The sequence below is a fragment of the Loa loa genome (genome assembly GCF_000183805.2).
Source record: "Loa loa unplaced genomic scaffold supercont3.95, whole genome shotgun sequence".
Classification (NCBI taxonomy): domain Eukaryota; kingdom Metazoa; phylum Nematoda; class Chromadorea; order Rhabditida; family Onchocercidae; genus Loa; species Loa loa.
This window is the reverse complement of record NW_018108275.1, coordinates 98,798-119,337: the sequence shown is the minus strand read 5'-3', so window position 1 is coordinate 119,337 and position 20,540 is coordinate 98,798. Positions and strand designations below refer to the sequence as shown.

The 20,540-nt window shown below is 34.2% G+C and overlaps 4 protein-coding genes across 5 annotated transcripts in view; all 4 read left to right on the top strand.

Annotated features, from left to right (window-relative positions):
* Nucleotides 1-2,495: 2,495 nt before the first annotated feature.
* On the top strand, nucleotides 2,496-6,496 carry LOAG_05471 (the record flags this gene model as incomplete). 2 transcript variants are annotated; one of them, XM_020446865.1, is made up of 10 exons in its annotated part: nucleotides 2,496-2,762; nucleotides 3,148-3,349; nucleotides 3,634-3,770; nucleotides 3,897-4,023; nucleotides 4,437-4,552; nucleotides 4,722-4,812; nucleotides 4,956-5,070; nucleotides 5,247-5,362; nucleotides 5,640-5,824; nucleotides 6,278-6,496. In XM_020446865.1, 10 exons carry the CDS (start codon nucleotides 2,608-2,610, stop codon nucleotides 6,435-6,437), a joined length of 1,404 nt encoding a protein of 467 aa, XP_020302843.1. In that variant the 3' UTR covers nucleotides 6,438-6,496. The 2 variants fall into 2 exon arrangements, with proteins under 2 accessions (XP_020302843.1, XP_020306121.1); XM_020446866.1 differs by lacking the exons at nucleotides 5,640-5,824; nucleotides 6,278-6,496 and adding an exon at nucleotides 5,414-5,569 and having other exon boundaries at nucleotides 2,617-2,762; nucleotides 5,247-5,315.
* A 5,455-nt stretch (nucleotides 6,497-11,951) lies between these two features.
* Nucleotides 11,952-14,710, top strand: LOAG_05470 (hypothetical protein). The gene is made up of 10 exons (XM_020446864.1): nucleotides 11,952-12,080; nucleotides 12,602-12,702; nucleotides 12,828-12,905; nucleotides 13,009-13,087; nucleotides 13,173-13,225; nucleotides 13,376-13,429; nucleotides 13,540-13,642; nucleotides 13,749-13,832; nucleotides 14,001-14,188; nucleotides 14,251-14,710. The coding sequence occupies exons 1-10, from the start codon at nucleotides 11,960-11,962 to the stop codon at nucleotides 14,443-14,445; spliced, it is 1,056 nt and encodes a 351-aa protein (XP_020302842.1). The 5' UTR covers nucleotides 11,952-11,959; the 3' UTR covers nucleotides 14,446-14,710.
* A 402-nt stretch (nucleotides 14,711-15,112) lies between these two features.
* Nucleotides 15,113-18,919, top strand: LOAG_05469 (hypothetical protein). The gene is made up of 10 exons (XM_020446863.1): nucleotides 15,113-15,224; nucleotides 15,713-15,830; nucleotides 16,352-16,522; nucleotides 16,607-16,724; nucleotides 16,828-16,950; nucleotides 17,124-17,322; nucleotides 17,444-17,630; nucleotides 17,947-18,086; nucleotides 18,251-18,377; nucleotides 18,526-18,919. Exons 1-10 carry the CDS (start codon nucleotides 15,127-15,129, stop codon nucleotides 18,751-18,753), a joined length of 1,509 nt encoding a protein of 502 aa, XP_020302841.1. The 5' UTR covers nucleotides 15,113-15,126; the 3' UTR covers nucleotides 18,754-18,919.
* A 670-nt stretch (nucleotides 18,920-19,589) lies between these two features.
* The window catches only part of LOAG_17572 (zinc finger protein), a 6,641-nt gene continuing 5,690 nt past the window's right edge, over nucleotides 19,590-20,540 (top strand). Inside the window, exons 1-2 of the mRNA XM_020450232.1 lie at nucleotides 19,590-19,818; nucleotides 20,044-20,112. Of these exons, the coding sequence (XP_020306120.1) occupies nucleotides 19,612-19,818; nucleotides 20,044-20,112 (276 nt within the window). The 5' untranslated portion in view covers nucleotides 19,590-19,611. The remainder of the gene's footprint in view (nucleotides 19,819-20,043; nucleotides 20,113-20,540) is intronic.

Here is a 20,540-nt window from a genome sequence, read left to right as displayed (position 1 = left end):
CATTTGTGTTAAAACATTCTTTTGAAGAACGTATGAGTAGAGTGAATCACAAAGACCATAAGAAAATTATCGCTTCAAAAATTGTAGGACATACTGTACTCAACTCTAACGTCAATCTTTCTTCTTAATTGCTTTTTCAATTTCATATAACAATGATACTTTACCTTCAAATACTTAAAATAGTAATGGATGATAGTGAAGAAGAAAAATCTGATAATATCTTAATGGTAAAAATGATTGTTGCCGTTATTCATTTTCGAAACTAATTTATTTCCTGAAATTAATTTTATAATTTCATCAACTGCTCATTTCATTCGTTTTATTTATTTAGTACAAATAGGGATGAAATTAATAAGAAAATGATAAAAAAGTACGAATTCGACCAATAACGGCGCCTTTTACAGATAACTGGCAGGGTTTTATATTTGACATTCATTCAACTTTGCATTTTGACCATTCCTACTAATTTGAAGATTTTTCAATAGTAAGAGATCAAAAATTGGAAGCAACTGACAAAATTATTTTAAATGAAGAACCAAAAATGTGAAAAATGAAGCAAAACAGGTATTGGGCCAGTACAACCAATCGTAAAAGATGAAGGAGGCATGCTTGGACCCTGCATTTACTAGTATTTAGTAATCACGTTCTTGACATTCAACAGAATAGTTGTATCATGGTGTCTCCATATTTCTGTTATGTGATGTTGCTTTAGTTGCTCTCTGTAGAACATACGTAAGTTCTAGCGATAATTTCAAAACTAATGCAATTTAATGATAAGAATTCGAAATGTTCTCTAAACTCCGTAAAGTCAAAGCGCGGAAAGCTGTTATCGTTGGTAATTATAATGAATCCCTCATTTCATTGCCTATAAATGTCCAATCGAATAGTTCAGCAGTTAGAAATAAGTCCAGGACCATCTCTTTATTTCATATATTCTTTTCTATAATGCGTCCGTTGGGACATTAATTTCACTTAGGAGCCGTGTTATCAGGAAAAGATGCGGTTTTGGTGCTTGTTTTTTTAAACTGAGAGATTTTGAATGCAATTTTATTAATGAGGGGGTTAGGTGTAAAGTGCTAGTTTGTTTGTTATTTGATAATATAAGCATTAAATAATCCCAAATATTAAATATTATTACGGAATACTGGAGCTGATCACGGATATCAGGCGGGTAATAATAGATTGGACGGATGAGCCATATTAGACAGGAGATGATACTGCTTGCTGGATATAGCAAGGCGTCATGGTCTCTCATTGAAAGATGAAGATCAGTCGAGTATTTCCGTGACTGATAGCAGGTTATTGTATGGGTCACTTCAATCATGGAACTTACTTTAAATTGATCGAAATAGAACGGGAAGGTTGAATAAAGAAAGAAGTGTAAATCGAAGATAGCTATATGGTTCATCGATCAGAATTGTCGACCACTCTTTCCATTTCTAACAACTTTTCCATCATTTCATCGGCATCCCGCTGCGAGTAGTAAAGCCAGCATTGACTGATGAGATAATAGTTTATTAGGCCATGAACATTATTTACATATTCTTAATTTGATTTGGCTTCCCTTGATACATCAGCATAAAGCATATTGAATAACAGACTTTAAATGTTCAACAGGCCGAAATGTTTGTGAAATATTTAAAAATCTGATAAGATAAAAAGATGTATAGATAAGCTCGACGACTTCTGGCACCAATTTGCTGTCTATGCCATTTACTTCCATTTGACACAGTGCTTTAGTTTCTTTGTGGGTATACCATAAAATAAATGAGCGCTTTTTACATTCCACATAACGTATCAATCATTTCTATACACATTATCATCTGGTCATTTAATCAGTGAAATATTTTGCTTCATAGTATTGTGATATTTGCCTCATGGTCGAACCTCCTGAAGAATTGCTTCTTTCAATCCTTCAGTGATTAGGCTATTGATAAGTAGGAAACTAAGCAGTACCTATTTTCTGCAGTGGTTTTTCCAAGTATAAAATGTGGTAAGACGGTAAAGCGAGTAATTTTAGACTAAGAGAAGATTGGAAAATCTGCAAGTAAACATAATTCGATAGCGAAAAGGGTAAATTGTACGGCATTAAATAGTTCCGTTCATTTAGCTGTTGAAACTTTCAGTGATTTAATTATATTTCTTTTCAAAAACGTTTTCATTGAGACTGAAAACGATACTATTTTTGAGTACCAGGAAACTGTGTAACATCGTTACCATCTAGTCACGATACTGTTATCTGTCATAGATGCCACAAAAATGGGCATTCTAACTTCGTTATCGTTATGAACTGAAATTGCTCCTAAGCCGTCCGATATATTATCAAGACAGAAACTTCGATTCATACTTTCGATGTACCCATTTAGACATCTACCTTAACCTATTCTCTTTCATCATTCTTATTCGTATTCTGAGAAATTTCAGTTGTTGAATTATGCAAATCTACCTGTTATTATGACTAAAAGGTAAAAAGATGGGTGTCATTTTGTGTACTTTTATAGGGATCTGCTCTTCCAAAAATGGTGAGCATAATGAATGAATTCCAGTGAGTGTCCTGATTCATCGTAATCAGTCCGGGTAGGGATTGGCGGTGGTCGTCGTTCTTGCATGATAGCGATGAATATTAACGCAGAAATGAAGCATGCCATCCATGTAGCTTCCTTCTTCTGTTGGCTTGTATTATTCGAAGTCATATGTGGTACCATACCTCTCTTCTCACAAACTCGAAGCAGATATATCTCAACCGCATCGCTTATTGACAGGTTTATTTTGAAATACTTTTGCAGAACATTTGTATTTGCGTTAGAGTACAGAGCAAAAAGACTCTGTGTTTGAATTCTGAATGCTTCAGCCTTACAGAAACGTTGTACCATTTGAGCATGAATATTTGATTTCAGTGGATAATCAAGAAAAACGCTCCAAATTTTCAAGAATATAGAAATCTTTTTTACAGTGAGGTGAAATTTCTTATGGTTAGATAAATGTGTTCTTTTCTCACATTCCGTTAGTTAAGGTACAGAAAAAGAATTGAAGTGGCAATTTTTACTGTTACTTGCCCGCAGTCCATCATGTGAAGAAACAGTACAACTTTTTGTAAGGAAATTACCTTATGATTCACAACTGGACTATTTGTAATTGAATATTTAGGTACGGGTATTTTGGTACATTCATTCTTTATATCATACGTGTTGCATCGCTATTAGTTTTACCTCAGTGCATATTTAATATGCTTGGTTTGGTGTTATTCAATGGCTTTCGGGAAAAAGTCAGGTTGAAAGCTGCACCGTTACTAGCCCCACTCGTTTGTTTTCGAGTAGTAACGCGTGGTGATTATCCTGAACTTGTAAAGGTATCATTTATATTTCGAGAGAATTCTTTTTTGAATGATTTATTGTCATCCGTTATATTTTATTTGATACTTTAATCAGCTACAGTTTCATCTGTTTGTTCTCTAACAGTGTTGTCACAAATAAATACTGAGTTTGCTGCATTTCATGGTTCAATGTAAGAGTCTCATCAACGGTCTTCTAATACCTGTCACAACGTTATGCTATCCACAAGAATTTAATGAGTTCAAAGTAAAAACAAAATAAACCTGTTTCTCTGGAATTTCTGATGTTCTAAAAATTACAGCAAAATGTAAATTACAATATGACAAAATGTCGGGAAGTCGGAATGGAGAATTTTTTCTTCGAAGTGGTAACGGATAAAGCGATATGTCTGCCGGGTAAACCTCGTCTTCGGGAAGTCATTGTTCCAAGTGCTTATAGGTATGTTTTCAAAGTTTTGTTGGGTAGGCATGGATGAATCATTGTTAGCGCTGCTAAGTTGAAATGAATTGAACAATTAAAATGATGTTCTGATGTGCTGGTTTCTTTATTATTTATCTGCCTTAGAACAAAAAGTGGAGCTCAGTTCAAGTCACGCGCCTTACAATATTGTTTGGAAGATGGTGTCAATATCCTTCAAGATGATGATTGGATTGTACATCTTGATGAGGAAACTTTATTAACGAATAATTCGGTTCGTTCTTTTTTTTTGTTTTTGTTTTTGCCATTTTGTGTCTGCCGAGGCCCCAGCTTAAAATTTATTTTACCCAACGAAATAATTATGGAATTATTTTTAGAGATAATTTTTGTTTTATTTATTAATGAGGAAAATTCCTTTATCGTTTTGGATCGTAGTTGATTCATTGGTCAGATTCATAGTTTATAGTAAGTAGTGAATTCATGGGAACTTTTCCCTGATCTAGTGCACGATACGTGTGACACGACCGTGCAATTGACATTGTTGCGAGTTTATTGAAACAGTTTTTGTTAAAAGCTCTTAAATTATTTCTTTAGATCCTAATTTTGGTTATATTACTGATTATCTTTGTGATTTAAAAAAAATCCTTCTTTAACTTATTTAATTAGGTCACAAAATGCATTTTTCAGATCTGTGGCATATTAAACTTTTGTGAGGATGGGAAGCACCAGTTTGGCCAAGGAGTAATTACTTATGCTAATGGTGATATAGTTAATTGGATTACAACTTTATCGGACTCATTCCGGTTCCTTCTTTTCATTTTCATTATTTAAGAAGGGAATGATTGGTTTTACTGTAGTAAAACATTTATTCATTCAGCTTTCCTTTCTGCTTAAATTTACGAATTAAAATAGAATTTCTAGTAATGAAAACATGCAAAAATTCTGGTTAAATTATCAGTAGTTCGCTTACAGCGTGGCAGATGATATGGGAAAATTGCGTTTCCAGTTCAGATTCTTCCATAAACCACTTTTCGGTTGGAAAGGTTCATTCGTCGTCACACAGGTAAGCATTCAAATGTCCGGAGTGTTAGCTCATCTGGAAAACGTTAACGTTTACAGGTGAATCATAAATCTACCTTTTCATAATTTTTGTTAATGCGAAAGTTGCTCTTACCGTTGGTATCATGTCTTCCAAATTAAATGTAGGTTGGAGCTGAACGCAGCGTATCCTTTGATCATGGCCATGAAGGTTCAATAGCCGAAGATTGCTTTTTTAGTATGATTGCATTCAGAGATGGATATACATTTGATTTTATTGAAGGTATGCAACGTAGTCTTTCTTGTTTTTAAATAATTCGATTCTTTTAGTTTTTTCAGTTGCTAGAGTAGTGTACAGTTGCTGTCAGAATACGCTGATCAGTAGTTTTACCAAAATCAGTCATCTATTAAATTTCTCAAATCAATTTCATTTTCTGATACATAATTATTATTATTCAGGAGAAATGCTTGAAAAAAGCCCCTTCACTTTTTGGGACTTTTTACAACAACGAAAGCGATGGCTTCAAGGTATCTTTTTGACAGTACATGCTAAACAAATCCCAACAAGGAATAAAGTAAGTATTCTATTTTTTTTGGTTTTGTTCAGATAGTACTGTTTATTTTAGATATATTTGGAATAAGTATACAGTCGCATCTCAGTGATATCGATTTCATCACACTGATTCGTAAGCAGTTTGAAGCTTTTTAGAAGCCAAACATTGGATGATAGTTGAGGGCAGAATAAGCTTGTTTAGTCATTAATTGTTAGCGTATCAAATGACAAACAACAGACATGGTTATAAGTTAATGGATCTTGCTGACAGTCATGAAGTTAATATATAGTGCTTTCAGATATTATTAGGACTATCATTTTATGCATGGGCGTCGATGCCAGTAACCACTATGCAAATGTATCTCTTTCATGCATTTCCACTTCCGCCGTGCTTTATATTTGATTTTTTGGTTGCATTTGTTGCAGCCGTCAATCTTTACATGTACATTTATGGTGTGCTCAAAAGTTTTTCGCACAAATATAGGTTTGTTGATCACTTTTTTGCGTTAATTCGAGTTTTAGAAACTTAAATCCCTGTCAATTCCATTATGATATTCCATACTCTCTGAAATCAAAACTACACTCAGCTCAGAGTTCATAGAAATTTAATACTTCTCATTTCATATCCATATCGTATTCGTGTTTCTTATCTATTAAAGCATTACAGCAGTAAAGAAGATCGTCTGAAAATGAGCTGATTATTTCAAAAATGATCAAGGTTCATATATAGAAGCTTTTAGAATAGTAGGGTTTTTTTTTGAAAAGAATTCGGGTACTTTTTTTTTTTTCGAAGCGAATTCGGACACAAATCAACTTTTTTAGTTGGTAATTCATGTGTTTTGGGTCGGACAGAAGAGTTATTAGTTTCTATGAAACTCATGACGTTTTTAGCAAAAATACCGTCAGAATGCTTTTGAGAATTGCAGAAAAATTGCAGGCATAGTCCAGTACGATTGTGCTTATACATGGTTGGTGCGTTACTAACGATACCATTTAATGTATGCATAGAGAATATAGCAGTAATATGGGGAATGCTTGGAAACAAGAATGGTTTTTACGTTGTGAAAAAGGATGAAAGAATGATTTCTGTGTTGTGAAGAAACTGTGCAGTTGTTTTGCTGATAGCATAGAGCAAGAGAGTGTAGAACTACACACAATATCAATTATTCTTATTGTTAACACACAATATCAATTATTCTTATTATTGTTAACACTGATATTGATATCTAGAAAGAAATATGAAAGGAAAATACGTGAAATTCCACGTTTTTTCAATCTGCTTTGTTTACTTCATTATTTTCATTTGCTGTTGCATTGTTTTCTTTTCGGCAGTAGGAATTGCAGTTACGTAATTATTTGGGATTGACGGATTTTTGAAGTTTAAAATTGCCAAATTTATCAGGACTTCGACAAAAATTTTATAAAATCTTGGAAATAAAAAAGTAATATATAGGAAATCTGTAAAAAGTTGCATATAAGTCTAAAAGTTTGCTCAAAGCCTGATCAAAATTTACTAATTTTTGTTGTAAAATTACTACTTAAAACAGAAGGTGGTATCATCTGCTCTTTGTGATTGAGATTTCATAATTATCTGCAGCTTATATAAAACGCTTATAAATTCCTGTATTTTTCTAATCTTACTTTTATTCTTTGTGTATTCATTACTTGTATTCTTATTATTTATATATTCATTTGTAATCGGATGAACTTGATGGAGAATTGTTGATCATAACATGCATCTCGCATGTTCGTAATACGTGCACCACAATTGTGGAGTATGAAGTACAGAGAATGTGCGGGGAATATGACGCCGATATGTTGCTTGCGTATGTAGTGCGCACATAAGTGTTTCTTATTCATAGAATTGCAGGGACGATTATTCATTTAAATTATTCAAGAAGGAAGGGTATTTAGTTTTGAAAATAAAAAAACGATAATATATTGATAAGGAAGAGACACATGATCCGAAAGAGGAGTCGAAATATCATATATTTTTGCTAAAATAAAAAATAAATGGGACATTTGCTAGAAATGAATGTTTCCTTTATCGAATTTTAATTATTCTTATAGCTCAAGTAAATACACGTGACTTGCTGTGTGATCTCAAAAAAAAATTATATTGTTCATTCTTTATTTCTTGCCTTCAAATGATTTACATGTCTTTGTAATATTTTGTTATAGCTATTTGTTTCATTTGCTCTGAATAGTCATTCTCACTTTCTTCATAATAGCAAGGTATTTTGTATGAGCTTTAAGGCTTTGGAATACTTTAAAAGTCCCTAAATCCTTGTATTCCCGTAAACGGAAAAGTTTTACGAATATGGAAGGTTGAGACTGAAAGCTGCTAACCTGGAATTGACAAATCGATATGATTTCTTCATGTTTGTGTCGTATATTGTAAAAATGTTGTTTGCATGTTAGGAGATAAGCGGATGTATTAGCGGGTGATATTTGAAGAGATTAGTCATGTCATTACTACTGTTTTTTTTGTACTGTTCTAGCAAGTTAAATTTTTTGAAACGCTCTTGTGAAAATTATTTTGAGTTTCAATCGTACAAAAATGTTTAGTGCAACAAATAGGGACCTTAGGTGGTTCACGATTACGCTGTTAAACTCATTTTTCTCAGCTAATTATAACAGTTTATGAACTTTTCCAACGAAGTTATTTTGGAAAATATTACTTGATGGATTTCCAAGGTTTAGCTGGGTTGCAATTTATAGGGTGGGGAATGTTTCGTCTCATCCTAGAGTACATATATATGTATATATATATTATATATATATATATACATATATATATATATATATATATCATCCTAGAACATAGTTTAATTTTTGAATTCGTATAAATTAAAACTCAGCTGATCCTTTTCTAGACAAGGACAAGATTTTACTGTCCTCCAAACTTATGACTTACTTCGGCGATTGCAATGATTTCACAATGTTTCCTTACATTTTCATTTTCTCTTATTTAAATGGGCAGAAATCTGATTACAAGAGATATTGTATAGGTCGTTCTTACTCGCCAACTTACTCGTTTGTGCATGTTTGGAATTCGCTTTTTGTTATATTATGAACTTTTTCAAAATTTCTTTAAGCTTGGGCAGTTGAGTTTGGTACGCTACCACTTCTGTGCTCACTACAAATCTGCTTTTTTGATGAGTTCCCCTACGGTTTTTCAGGTAGCTTCTTGTCTGAAAGCTTTTTTTCATTACTTCAGTTTATGTGAACATTAGATTCCGATTCTTGAACTTAGCTTTGCCATGAATGCTAATGCTCAGATCTTTATCCAGTACGGGTACTTTGAAATCAAGTCGGGGCCTTGAAAGCATATTTAGTCGTTTCAGTGCCTTCACTTAGAATTATCTGAGAGAACAGCTTACCAAACATGGATCAGCGAGACATTTCATGAGGAGCCACCTATTGCGGTCTACCTCTAGTTTGTTAACTTATTGTATCGAACTAAAATTTTTGTTTGCAATTTTCGATTTGTGCTGAATAGCTTAAATAATATTATATGAACATACAGTGTGCTTTCACTTCTTATTTAGAATTTTGAAATCAAATTATTTGTGCTTTACATATGTTTATGAATACACTTTTGTATCTTGTTATTGTTTTTATGACAAAGACGCCTTATTGTTCTTGCAAATTGGTCGCTGCTGCTCTATTCCACTCATTTCCTGTAGTGTAATTAACTGATAAAACAATTCAAATACTTTAGCGAAGACGAAAACTTCTCCTGCTGTTGTATTCTGATAACGGCATAGTTACGCCATTTAAATCTATTTATGCTTTCAAGTAATTTATTGCTGCCTGCTGTAATTGTTTACGTGAATGTTATGCGATAAAAGTGTTTATTGTTCCTGATGTATTTTTTACTGTCAAAAAGTAGAACCGTTATAATCGTGACGTCTTCTGTTTTCGATTCAATGATGGTGGCGTGATCTGAATGTACCTTTCCTTCCTAATATTCCAGCTTTTAGTAATAAATATTATCGTAAACGTTGCTGTTGACGATGTCATGTAAATTACCCATTTCTACAGTTCGTAGAACCGAATCGAATAAGTTTCTCCGGTATTTTATATTCAGGTTTTTATATTCATGTGACATTAATGTTTATGATTTTATGTGCAGCAAAAGAAATGATGTCTAAAATCAAAGTTTGTTTAGAAGAGATTAAGTCTGCAGGGACAACATATCGTTCCTAACGTGTTGCTTATATTTTGGTTTGACATAAGATCTGATTTTCCAAATTTAAAAAATTCGGGGCCTTTCAATCATAATGCATTTTAACTTTCCAAAACCTCCTTGCTTCATAGCTTACGGAAATTACCAAACATTATTCAAGGAAATGTCAATAAAATATACAGGTGGAAGTAGGCCTAATACCTTAAAACCTTATAGCTAATGAATGATGTATTTGAATACACCGGTTGACAATCTAACATCTTTTGTGTTCAAGGACTACAACGTAAGAATTCCAAAAATAGTTACTATTGGGATGATTCAATGGTATAAAAAAACAAGACAAAGTGCACTGAATGCAGAAGTTGAGTCTGATATTAGTAAAATTTTTCAAAAGTGAACAAAATGGTTCAGCTTTTCAAACAAACGATTGGAATCATTAATGGTTGAGCTTGTAGTATTACTGACAGCGAGAATCCATACAAATAACTCTTAAGCTGTAAATTAAAAATCTAATGGATTAAACATATAAGTTATCTTTTCTTCCTTTTAGTTCTTCCTATCGACAAAACCTTTTAATGATTCATGAAACTGTAAATGCATACAAATATGCGAGATGGTGGAAGAACTGGTAGGAACTTTCTTGAGAAACGGGTGTTTCCAAGTAGAACTTATGTTTGTATATGTATAGCCCAAAAGTAACAGATTAATCTTCTCCAGCAGTTTGCTAACTAAAAAATTTCCAGCTTATTGTTTCTCTCCAAAAGCAGTCAGTTAGTTTTGCAAAATTTCCAGAACGACTTCGTAATGTATTTGTAATTCACAAAAGATGCAAAGCACTGGTAACGGAAGATTCAAGGATGGAGAAATACAGGGAAAAGACCTGTATACGCCAGAATTTTAGGTCCGAAAAGCAGAGACTTATAAAGTGAAGTCGGTTATAGCGGAAAGAATTTAAAATCCCAAGAAAGAAGGCAACCTAATACATATTCCCTATCTTCTCCCAATTGGCCCTGACTATTTATGGCCTAGTACAGCTAGAAAATAGCTAGCAGATGACTTCACAATCTTCTTGCTAATGTTACGTAATGTCAACAAATTAGTTGTCATTTAATCAAAATATTCAACAAAAAACAAGAAAGGGAGGATTACTGCAACGATTTTTATGTTCTCAAACTTCAAAAATTATAAGAATGTATCAAATCTAAAGCAATATGGCCTGTTTCCTTTTGTGAATTCATCACAGAAAGTTCAAGTTCGAAAACATATTCCAGCGATCGATCAATTCCCATTTCATATATCAACATACCCGATAATTCCAATGGCAGAGCAAAACATGACCATTTATATGTTCAGTTCCTGACTGAAATAGAAAAGGATCATCATGGAGCGTATATATGAGCCAACATTATATAGCTAAGGGAAGAGCACCTGTCTAGAGATCAAAACACTGTTCCCTAATTTAAGAACCAATCATCGGTATATCAATTTATTGCACTGATATTTGGGGAGATGACCGAGTCCCATAATTTATATATTTTGAATTTCACTTGGTATATTATCCAAACTTGTCCAAAATAAAGACTTTAAAAATTATAACAGAAGATGTAATGTTTGCGGAGACTGTTAGAGAAGTGTGAGAACCAGAACTCAGGAGCCAAATGACCAATCGCTAAGAGTGCAGACTTTTTTTTTCGTTTTGTACGAAACTTGACAAAAATTAGCACAGTGTTTATAAGCAAGTGTTATACGTCGATGTATGCGAAGATAAAGCGTATGTAATTAATTCAAATCTTGATATTTCTGCATTTTCATTCAGACCAGAAGTGATTACAGTTGACCCCGTCCAGAAAACCTCCCCCCCTCCCCCCGCCTCTTTTTCAACAAACCCTCATGAGATTAGACAGTCACCATCCTGAAAGTACCAGGATAAACGGCTCGGCCACTGGACTGATTTCGCTTCCTATACGGCAGCGATGTCTTGGCTTGTCAGGTGGCTTGACCTAACCAGTAGCGTTGTACGTCGGATTACTTCTTCGGCGTATATTTATACCACCCATTCGACATCTGATTACTGAGTAGTCGTGGTCATAATTTCCATATAAGGAGGAACATTTTGATGATAAATTTCCCATCAAAAATTACAAACGTTTTTCTTCAATGGCATGTACTTTATATTTCTTTAACTGATAACTGAATAGTCATGTAAGGAGGAAAATAACAGTAATACCTTAAAATTCTGTTTGACATATGCGAAAGACATTAGTGTATAGCCGTTTTGACATATGAAATATGAAATAGTCATCCTTTTTTGTCAAATGTACGAATTTTCAGTTTCAAGTTAAATCGTTTAAGATTATGCAGTGAAGAGATTATGGCTATAATACATGTCTATGGAATCCTGCCATCACAATAATTATTTGTTGTAGGATGGGAAAAACATCCAAAGACAAGCGAGATATATATTATCGGTTGGCGAAGGAAGAAGGGTGGCGAGCCCGCAGTGCGTTTAAGTTAATGCAAATCGACGATGAATTTAATATTTTTGAAAGTGTGAATTTTGATTATTTAAGTTTTCAAATACAAAATGAACAAAGCTTTTTCGAAAGAAGCCCAAAGAGATTAATAACATTTTGTAATGTTCATGATATGGTTAGGTTTCTGTACATTAATAACGCCAGATTTGCCCTGAAATCTATCCATTCAGCGCAAAGTTGTGTGGAGAGTGGTGGTAAGTTTGGCAATCATCACACATTTGCCTGATTAATAAGCCATGTTTTTAAGCCAGATATTTAAAATGGTCTGTAATATATTCCAAAAGTCTCATTACTCAGGTTTTATAAGTAAGTTTGAATGTTAAATTAAATATAATAATTTGAAGACTGACATTAAGATCTCATATCTGACTTATCTTTATCGCCATATTCTGATGTCCTTGAGAAGAGCATAAAGGAAGTAAAATTTAGTGTGGGTTATGAATATTTTCAGGAAAATGAATTCAAAACTTTGGACCTCACCTGATATTTCTTTTAATATCTCATAAAAGTGACTGTTTTCCTACAATCTTTCTAGATGTTCATCGTGTTGTTGATTTATGTGCTGCACCTGGTAGCTGGAGTCAAGTTTTATCAAAAAAAGTGTATTTCGCGGAGGACGAAGGAAGGCGGAAGGATGTGAGTTCTGCAGTCCTATTTTTTTCTAGCAATGAAGATTACAATTTCGGAAATACAAATTTTATTTTACCAATCAAGTGTGCTTTTTTTTTCTCCCAAAACATATACATACTTTTAAATTGCAGATACGTATAGTCGCTGTCGATTTGCAACCGATGTCACCACTTCCTGGTGTAATCCAACTTCAAGGTGATATAACTGAGGTTGTTCGCTTTTTGCACGAACCTGTTAGACCTTTGGTTTCTTCACATACTTTTTCCTTCCCTGAAGATTACGTTTTTAAAATTGATATTTTATAACTTCCAGACTTCTACGGCCGAAAAAATTATCTCTTACTTCGAAGGATTGAAGGCTGATTTGGTTGTTTGCGATGGCGCTCCCGATGGTAATATTTAGTATTTGTTTAGATCTAAGTTTGAAATTATTTATAATAATTTCTTTCTTTATTACGTTAGGCTCAATTATTTCAGTAACCGGGCTACACGCACTAGACGAATACATGCAAAGTCAACTTGTTTTGGCAGTAAGTCAGTCAGTAAAATTCAAAGTTATTATCATTGCTGTATGAACTTATTTCGAGTTATTATTATTATTTCGAAGAATTTTTTCAAGATTTGTTGTGTTTATCAATTTTTAAATCGAAAAGTAAATTAATTTGAAACCGCCATTTTAGGCGTTGAATATTGCAACGTTTGTGTTAAAAGAAACAGGGACCTTTGTTGCTAAGGTTTGTTCGATTGCTGAAAATTCTTCCGAGTTATTTTGTGTTCAAGCTATTGCACTACTGTTTGAAATAGCGAAATTTGCAAATTTTCGAACGTAAAAGTTTGAATTTAGGTATTTCGTGCACGTGACATTACACTGTTATATGCTCAACTGAAAATTTTTTTTAAAGAGGTCTATTGTGCTAAGCCACGGAGTAGCCGACAAAGTAGTTGTGGTGAGAAAAATTATTTTCCATTTTTTGTCTGTTTCATCTTTCCAAGAGTAGAACCATTGCATGAGAATGCATTGTAAATCTGAATGAAGTTTGTTTCTAATTTCAGAAGCATTTGTTGTTTGTAAAGAATTCAACTTACCAAAAGGATATACACCAACAATGAAAAATCCAATGTTATGTCCAGACTATGGTAAGTAGGAGGTTACCTTCCAAAACATTTTCCCAAATGTTAAAGCACATCAAGTTAGTCATTACGTCAAATCACATTAAGTAACTTATATTAAATTAGTTAACATTATTTTCTGATTGTCGTCTAACTTTTAATTAGAACAGGCTTCAGTTTGAACAGTGGTTTCAGATGCGGAAGTGAACAGTTTATTGGGATCCAACCGCCTTTTGGTGCCCTTCCTTGCCTGCGGCGATTTGTCCGGTTGGGATTCCGACCGGACATACGAGCTGGAATTACCGAATTTTTCGGGTGAAGCAGAGCGGAGAAGATACGAATATAAGCCAGTTGTGCAACCTCCTACGGAACCTGCCTACAAAGTAAGGTCCCATCAAACATTTTTGAGCTTTCTCTATTAGCGGAAAATTCTTTCTAATTTCAGAAAGCATGTGCCTTGAAAAAATCTGGTAAACTTGCTAGACCTGAGATGGATGATCCATTCTTGAAATGTGATGTCCCAACTCGGAAGAAAGCAGTGGACAAAAGGGAATCGGATTCTACTGGAGATTTAGGAATTGGCGATGAGTTAGCTGAAGCATTTGCGGAATGCTTTGTTTTAATGATTAGTGTTGGTTAATTGGTAATGGGGATTCGAATAATATATTGATTGTATTTGGAATAAGCTGTTCCTTTTTCATAAGTAGTTTTTCTTCAAAGCTGCCATTTTTGTTCATTCGGAACATTTGATTGCCTCAGGTCACCTTAAAAATCTTTTTTTGATCAGTTCCAAGTGTACTTCCTGACCACTGAAATACACTTTCTTAAAGCGGTTTGTTTTGCATTTGAAATTGCATCTTGTACAAACTTCTGAACTTCGGAAATATTCGCATTAAAGCTATTTTCTTCCATGATTGTTATTATCTTTATTCTTAAATGGAATCCTTCCACTAAATTTTGTCGTGCTGATATTTGAATAATTAATTTTTTTGAAATGTTCATACACGTTTCATATAATGCTTAACATCAACTTTCATGGTGTTGCTAATCAAGCCGTCCTGAAAATTAAACCAAAGATACCGGCATTTAGAAACATCGAGCTATTGCTTCCTGGGCGGCCTTTTTTAATTATTGGATAAAAGGGAGTGAAAAAATAGCGCAACAAAGAAAGACGGTATTTCTTATTGAATAATAGTATCTATTACATGGTTGTCGTGAATTAAATTAGGGAGTTTTGAGATGCAAGGGAACGAGTCTGCTTGTTGAGGGATCTCTGAAATATATTGTTTTGGCAAGTTTTTAATGTAATGTTGTAGTGCGGATGAGGCTATGGAATAAATTGTTTTCCGTTCCTCGAGAAGCTGCAATGAAATATCGACCACTCATTGGTTTAGAAATACATGCTCAGATAATAACCAGGTTTCCCAAAGACCTTTTTTTAAAAAAAATGATGCGTGGTGCAGCGTCACTTGTTTTTATTAAATTTTGAGTATTTCAAAAGGACTGACATGGTTTTGTCATGTCGCTTCTGTTCATTATTCTCTACGATCAGGATCGGTTACATGATACAGATTTGATGTAGTGACTTTCTGTACTTTTTTCTGCTTTAAATTCAAGATATGGCAAATCGCGGAAGGTGAAAGTTCAAGAGCCCGTGATTGAATATGATGAAAGTTAGAGTAGGACTGTGTAGTTAATTAACAAGAGCAGGGTAAGTCAGAAGCAAAACTGCTAAGAAGGTAAAAAAAAAATGATAACTATCTTGAATGATTTTTAATAATTTTTATAATTGTCCTTATGCTAAAAAAGTGCCTGGTTTGCTTTTATTATGTAATAGAATAGTTGACACATAGATCTTTTAACTATTAAAATTGTTATAATAGTTTACAGGCATGTATAACTTTCAGAACGAAGTTGTTCTCAGCGGCAGCATTTGATGATGACGCCCATGCAAATTCATCTGTAGCACTGTTCGATATGGCAATTCCTGGTACTCTTCCTGTCCTTAACAAAACTGCCCTAATGGTTAGTGTCTTACTCAATGATATCTTATTCGTGACTTGCTTTTATGACTCGTACACACCGATAATTGTTGTCTGGATGCACGAATAATATCCAAGAACTTGCTAAACAACAGAAATACTGCGATAAAAAACCGGAATGTTGAAAATGCAGTTGAAGAGTATATAAGGTCAGTGCAGAACAACCGATTGGTGACTGTGGGAGTTATACAATGAAATACAGTCATTCGAACGATTCATTCAGCGGTGTTGCGCAATTTCCTAATAAAATTGGGCATACACCTGCAGATAAGACTCTAATCCTAAAAAGTTAGGCAATGTTCGCAAGAAATGCCTGTTATGTAATATATTTTCTTCCTGTTGACTGTAATATGGATAGTTTTCTGGAAACATGAAACCCGTGAGTATTATGTTTTTTACCTTCATGGATGGCATACAAATAAATTAAATAAAACCGAGTTAGTTTAATTAATAAAACGCAAATGAAACAAAGCAGGTGCATTTAATATGTCTTTTTTCTTTCAGAAGGGTATAACAGCGGGTTTGCTGTTAAACTGTACGATACCGGAAAGATGTCAGTTTGTACGCAAACATTATTTCTATGCAGACATGCCGGCTGGTTACCAGATCACTCAGCAAGACCATCCTATTGCTCATTCTGGTTTCTTTGAATTTTACGTCCACTGTAATGATGAGGCAAGTCTTTTTTGACTTAGTTATTTTTAATTATTATTTTAGATTCTTTCACTTTGTATATAGCAAAAATTGTATTCGTTATAGTCATTTGTCCCGTATAAAAAGCGTGTGGATATTCTAAGAATTCAACTGGAACATGACAGTGGCCGTACAATTCACGATTTCAGTAACAATCGCTCATTGATCGATCTCAACCGAGCCGGTAATAATAGTCTTTTTCATATTTCATTTTTTTTTCTTTTTGTAACACTACAAAGTTAAAAGTGAAGTTTGTTTTCAGAGTTTTCAGAAAAGTTATTTTGCAGGAGTTGGATTATTAGAAATAGTGACCTCGCCATCTATGAATTCCGCATTAGAAGCTTACTGTTTCACTCAACAGCTACGTCTAACTCTCATGGAAAATAGTTTGTGCGGAGGAGAAATGCAAAGTTAGCATTTCCATCATACTAAAAATTTCTCCTTGTCTGTCTCTCGCCAATAGTTAAACAGTAAATTTTTTTTTTTAGTCTTTTTATTATACTGCGAAGTTGAAAGTGAAGCTTACGCTTAGTACGTAAAGCTTTTAAAGAAGAAATAGCTGTTTAAAAAGGATTTGTTGAAGAGGCTCAATTTCGAGTGGATGTCAATATTTCACTTGGCAAAAATAATAGCGATGATAGAAGTGTTCGGACGGAGATTAAAAATTTAAATAGTTTACGCATGGTGCGTACAGTTGTCAACAGCGAAATAGATCGGCAGTACGAAATTCTAAAAGCTGGAGGCACAGTACTGAATGAAACACTCACTGTTGACCGCGATGGGTTAGTTGTTTGCGTTTTTTGATTCTATCGGGAATTGTTATTTTTTTCTGCCATAAATTATTTTTTGGTACTATGAAAAGATTTCTGAAACTGCTTGTTTCAAACGGACGATACATTCCAGCCATACGATAGCAATGAGAGAAAAAGAAATTGAGACGGATTACCGTTTTATGCCAGAACCCAACCTTCCTCCTGTACACATTAAACGAGAATGGATAGAGAATTGTCGTTCAATGCTATCGAAACCGCGCTATTTGAAGAACATAGAAGAATATGGCATGGAGCCGGAAGTTGCATTGCAAATTGCTGTGAGTTATTATTCAACTTACACATGAAATAGAACCAGAAGTCGTTTTTAACTTCGAAGGGATGTAATTAGCCAAGACCTGCCAGGACAAATGGCGACAAGATTCTGAAGCCAAAACGTTTCTTAATATGCATTTTGGTAAAACTACCATATGTACGTATTTCTTGCATATATATTTTATTCAGATCACCTGACACAATTAAAAATTTTTACATTAGATAAACCATGACAGTAAAATACATTTTTTAATTTTGGAGCAACTGGTAAAGGCAAATTTCGTTTGGATTTCAATTTTGTATATGAACTTTTCTCTTTAGAATCAAAAAACCCTGGCAGCATTTGTTGAAATGGTTTTAAATACATGTAATGATGCTACAATGGCTTCAGTATTTGTTGAATGGACTTATCTGTTGCAAACAATTTGTCGTAACTGCAACAAAAGATTCCCCTCATCACGGTAAACTTCTACTTTTTTCTATAAATTCCATATAAGATACTATACTCTAAAGTTCATTCACTAACTTTATTTATTTATAGATCTGTCGATGTTGGCTTTTTTAAAAGATTTTTTATAAATTTTCGTACAGTACATATTCAGTTTTTTTTCCTTTTTTTTTCCAGAACGGTTTTTGTAAATCATTTCGTGGAAGTGGTACATCTTTATCACACTAAACGGTTAACCAGGCTAACAACTTTTGATCTATTACGAAGATATGTAGAAACGGAGTTAGACAAATCGGCAACTGAGGTATTGATTAGTTTGGAATGATCAAATTCTTTATCACATGATAAATACGCCGGAAATTCATTTAAAAATTTTTTTTTATATTTCCAATGGAAGGAAAGCAAAAGAAATATTTTCGTGCCATAAAATTTAAAGTTTTTATTCTTTTCAGATTATAAATAACGAAAATTTATGGCGAGTACAAGACAAAGATGAAATCATGCAAATTGTGGAGAAGGTTGTTCGTGAAAATGACAAACTTGTCATAAAAATACAGAAAAGTGGAGCGAAAAGACATATCACTAAATTGCGAACAGCTGTACTTAATGAATGTAATCGACGAATTGAAGCTGATGAAATAAGTGAAATAATTAGACAAAAGCTTTTACCAGGAAGCTAACGGCGCACTGAAATGTTTCGTAATTGGTGACTTTTGTGCTGATTTATGCCAAATTGTGACCACAAAAAGGAGTTTTCGTACCCTTGGCATGTAACTTATTGCGTACTGAAATACAAATGAGTCCAGTATCTCAGGACTGAATCATCTTATAAATCAACATCTTGACGAAATAAAGCTGTATATTCGATTTCTGCCGAAAATTTGAAAATTTCATTGGCTATTTCTGAGAGTTCGATGATGTCGGTAATTTAGTTGAGAAGTATGAATGCATGAGTGGTGGTGCACAAATAGCTGATACTAGTACCGCTAGCAGGGCGCTGTTGAAATAATAGGAGACATGAGTGAAGAGTGAGACAACATGGAGATGGGCATGGAGGAGGACAAGATCGATGTGTTGTCGCCGTGTGCTTTTTCGACGCATGACTATATTCTCAGTCAATCCATTCCACAGAGTTGCTTCATGTTCTGCTCCTTACTAAATCCATCTATATATGACTAAAGCACTCCTCTGTAATGGCATAGGTTAGACTTAGCCTTGCTAGAACAACAACAGAAGCTAGCTAGATTGCATTAGCAGTTCCAAAACATAGCACATAGCATCTATAAACATTTCTTCTCGAATCTACCCTGCAGATGCCTAACAATCCATCCCACAATATAAAGGGGAGAGAGAGGGTAAAGGGATGTGTCATTCAGGTTTTCCTCTCTCGAAGGTATCCTCTGAGGCCAGCTTTCGTAAAAGGTTCAAGTAGGGGGTCTCATTTTCTTGGCTATTTTAATTTTAGCAACTTATTGTACGGTGCTGCTAATTACACTTATAACTTTCTTCTGCAATTTTTCAGAATCACTGGCATCTGAATGCTCCTGCCATGCCTTCTATGTGATCTGCAGATGGACCGGGAACAAACAGGTGGAATCGTGAAGTCAGGCTTCCAAACAAACTCCCAACTTCGCGAACATTTAGTGGAATGTCACGCTAAATTCGTGGCTCGTGCCCTACTCGCTCCTAATGTCATCAACAAAACGCATTTTTGGCTCCTCACCAACATTGCTTATCATAGTGAAGTTCATTTTTTTTCAACCTTTTTTTAATTTGTTGTAATGACCAATCAAAGTACAACACTGCTCGGGATGTAACTATATCTGTTAGATCTCTTAATAAACGGGATGTGACATATGCAAGCTTTTGGGGGAAAACTTGACTCTTAGCATTAGTTGTTAAAGATCAATTACTATTGAGGCATATGTTTTCAAATCTATGAAGTATTGCCGCGAATAAAATATTTGCAGAATGTGGAAGACGACTTTCTCTGTGACACTTTCGCAGAGACGACGTTGGAATCCAGCAAACAATTGTCAGTAAGTCTCATAAATATATCTATGTAACTTTATGCAAGAAAACTGCAATAGGCTATGTTCAATTTCTTACAGGTATCTCAAAGTGATAATGATGATGAGTCTTGTCTGGATTCACAAAAACGGAAATCTTCAGAAGGTGACGATCCTGGAGAAATTGATTTCCAGCCCAGAGCAAAGCGATCTACAAGCTTTGTGAGGATTTAAACGTTTTTCTAGCTTGTATGGGACGATCATCCATGTTGATTCATTCAGAGAAGCAAACTTCTTTATACGGCTGCAAAAAATATGGCGCACCGTGGTGTTATTTCCTCTCCTCTTTCGAGAATAGCTGATCTGGCGTAACTTATCTTAGGTGGCACATTTTCACATAAGTGAGTATTTCGAAGGAGGGAAAAACGAAGAATCAGTGATTAGGCTATGCTATAATT

Coding starts and splice junctions, on each gene's coding strand:
- LOAG_05469 (XM_020446863.1), top strand. CDS start 15,127: ATGAGGCTATGGAATAAATTGTTTTCCGTTCCTCGAGAAGCTGCAATG. Junction 16,523..16,606: donor ACGTCCACTGTAATGATGAG/GCAAGTCTTTTT, acceptor TATTCGTTATAG/TCATTTGTCCCGTATAAAAA. Junction 17,631..17,946: donor AAGTTGCATTGCAAATTGCT/GTGAGTTATTAT, acceptor TTTTCTCTTTAG/AATCAAAAAACCCTGGCAGC.
- LOAG_05470 (XM_020446864.1), top strand. CDS start 11,960: ATGGGAAAAACATCCAAAGACAAGCGAGATATATATTATCGGTTGGCG. Junction 13,833..14,000: donor AATGTTATGTCCAGACTATG/GTAAGTAGGAGG, acceptor CAGTGGTTTCAG/ATGCGGAAGTGAACAGTTTA. Junction 14,189..14,250: donor CTACGGAACCTGCCTACAAA/GTAAGGTCCCAT, acceptor TTCTAATTTCAG/AAAGCATGTGCCTTGAAAAA.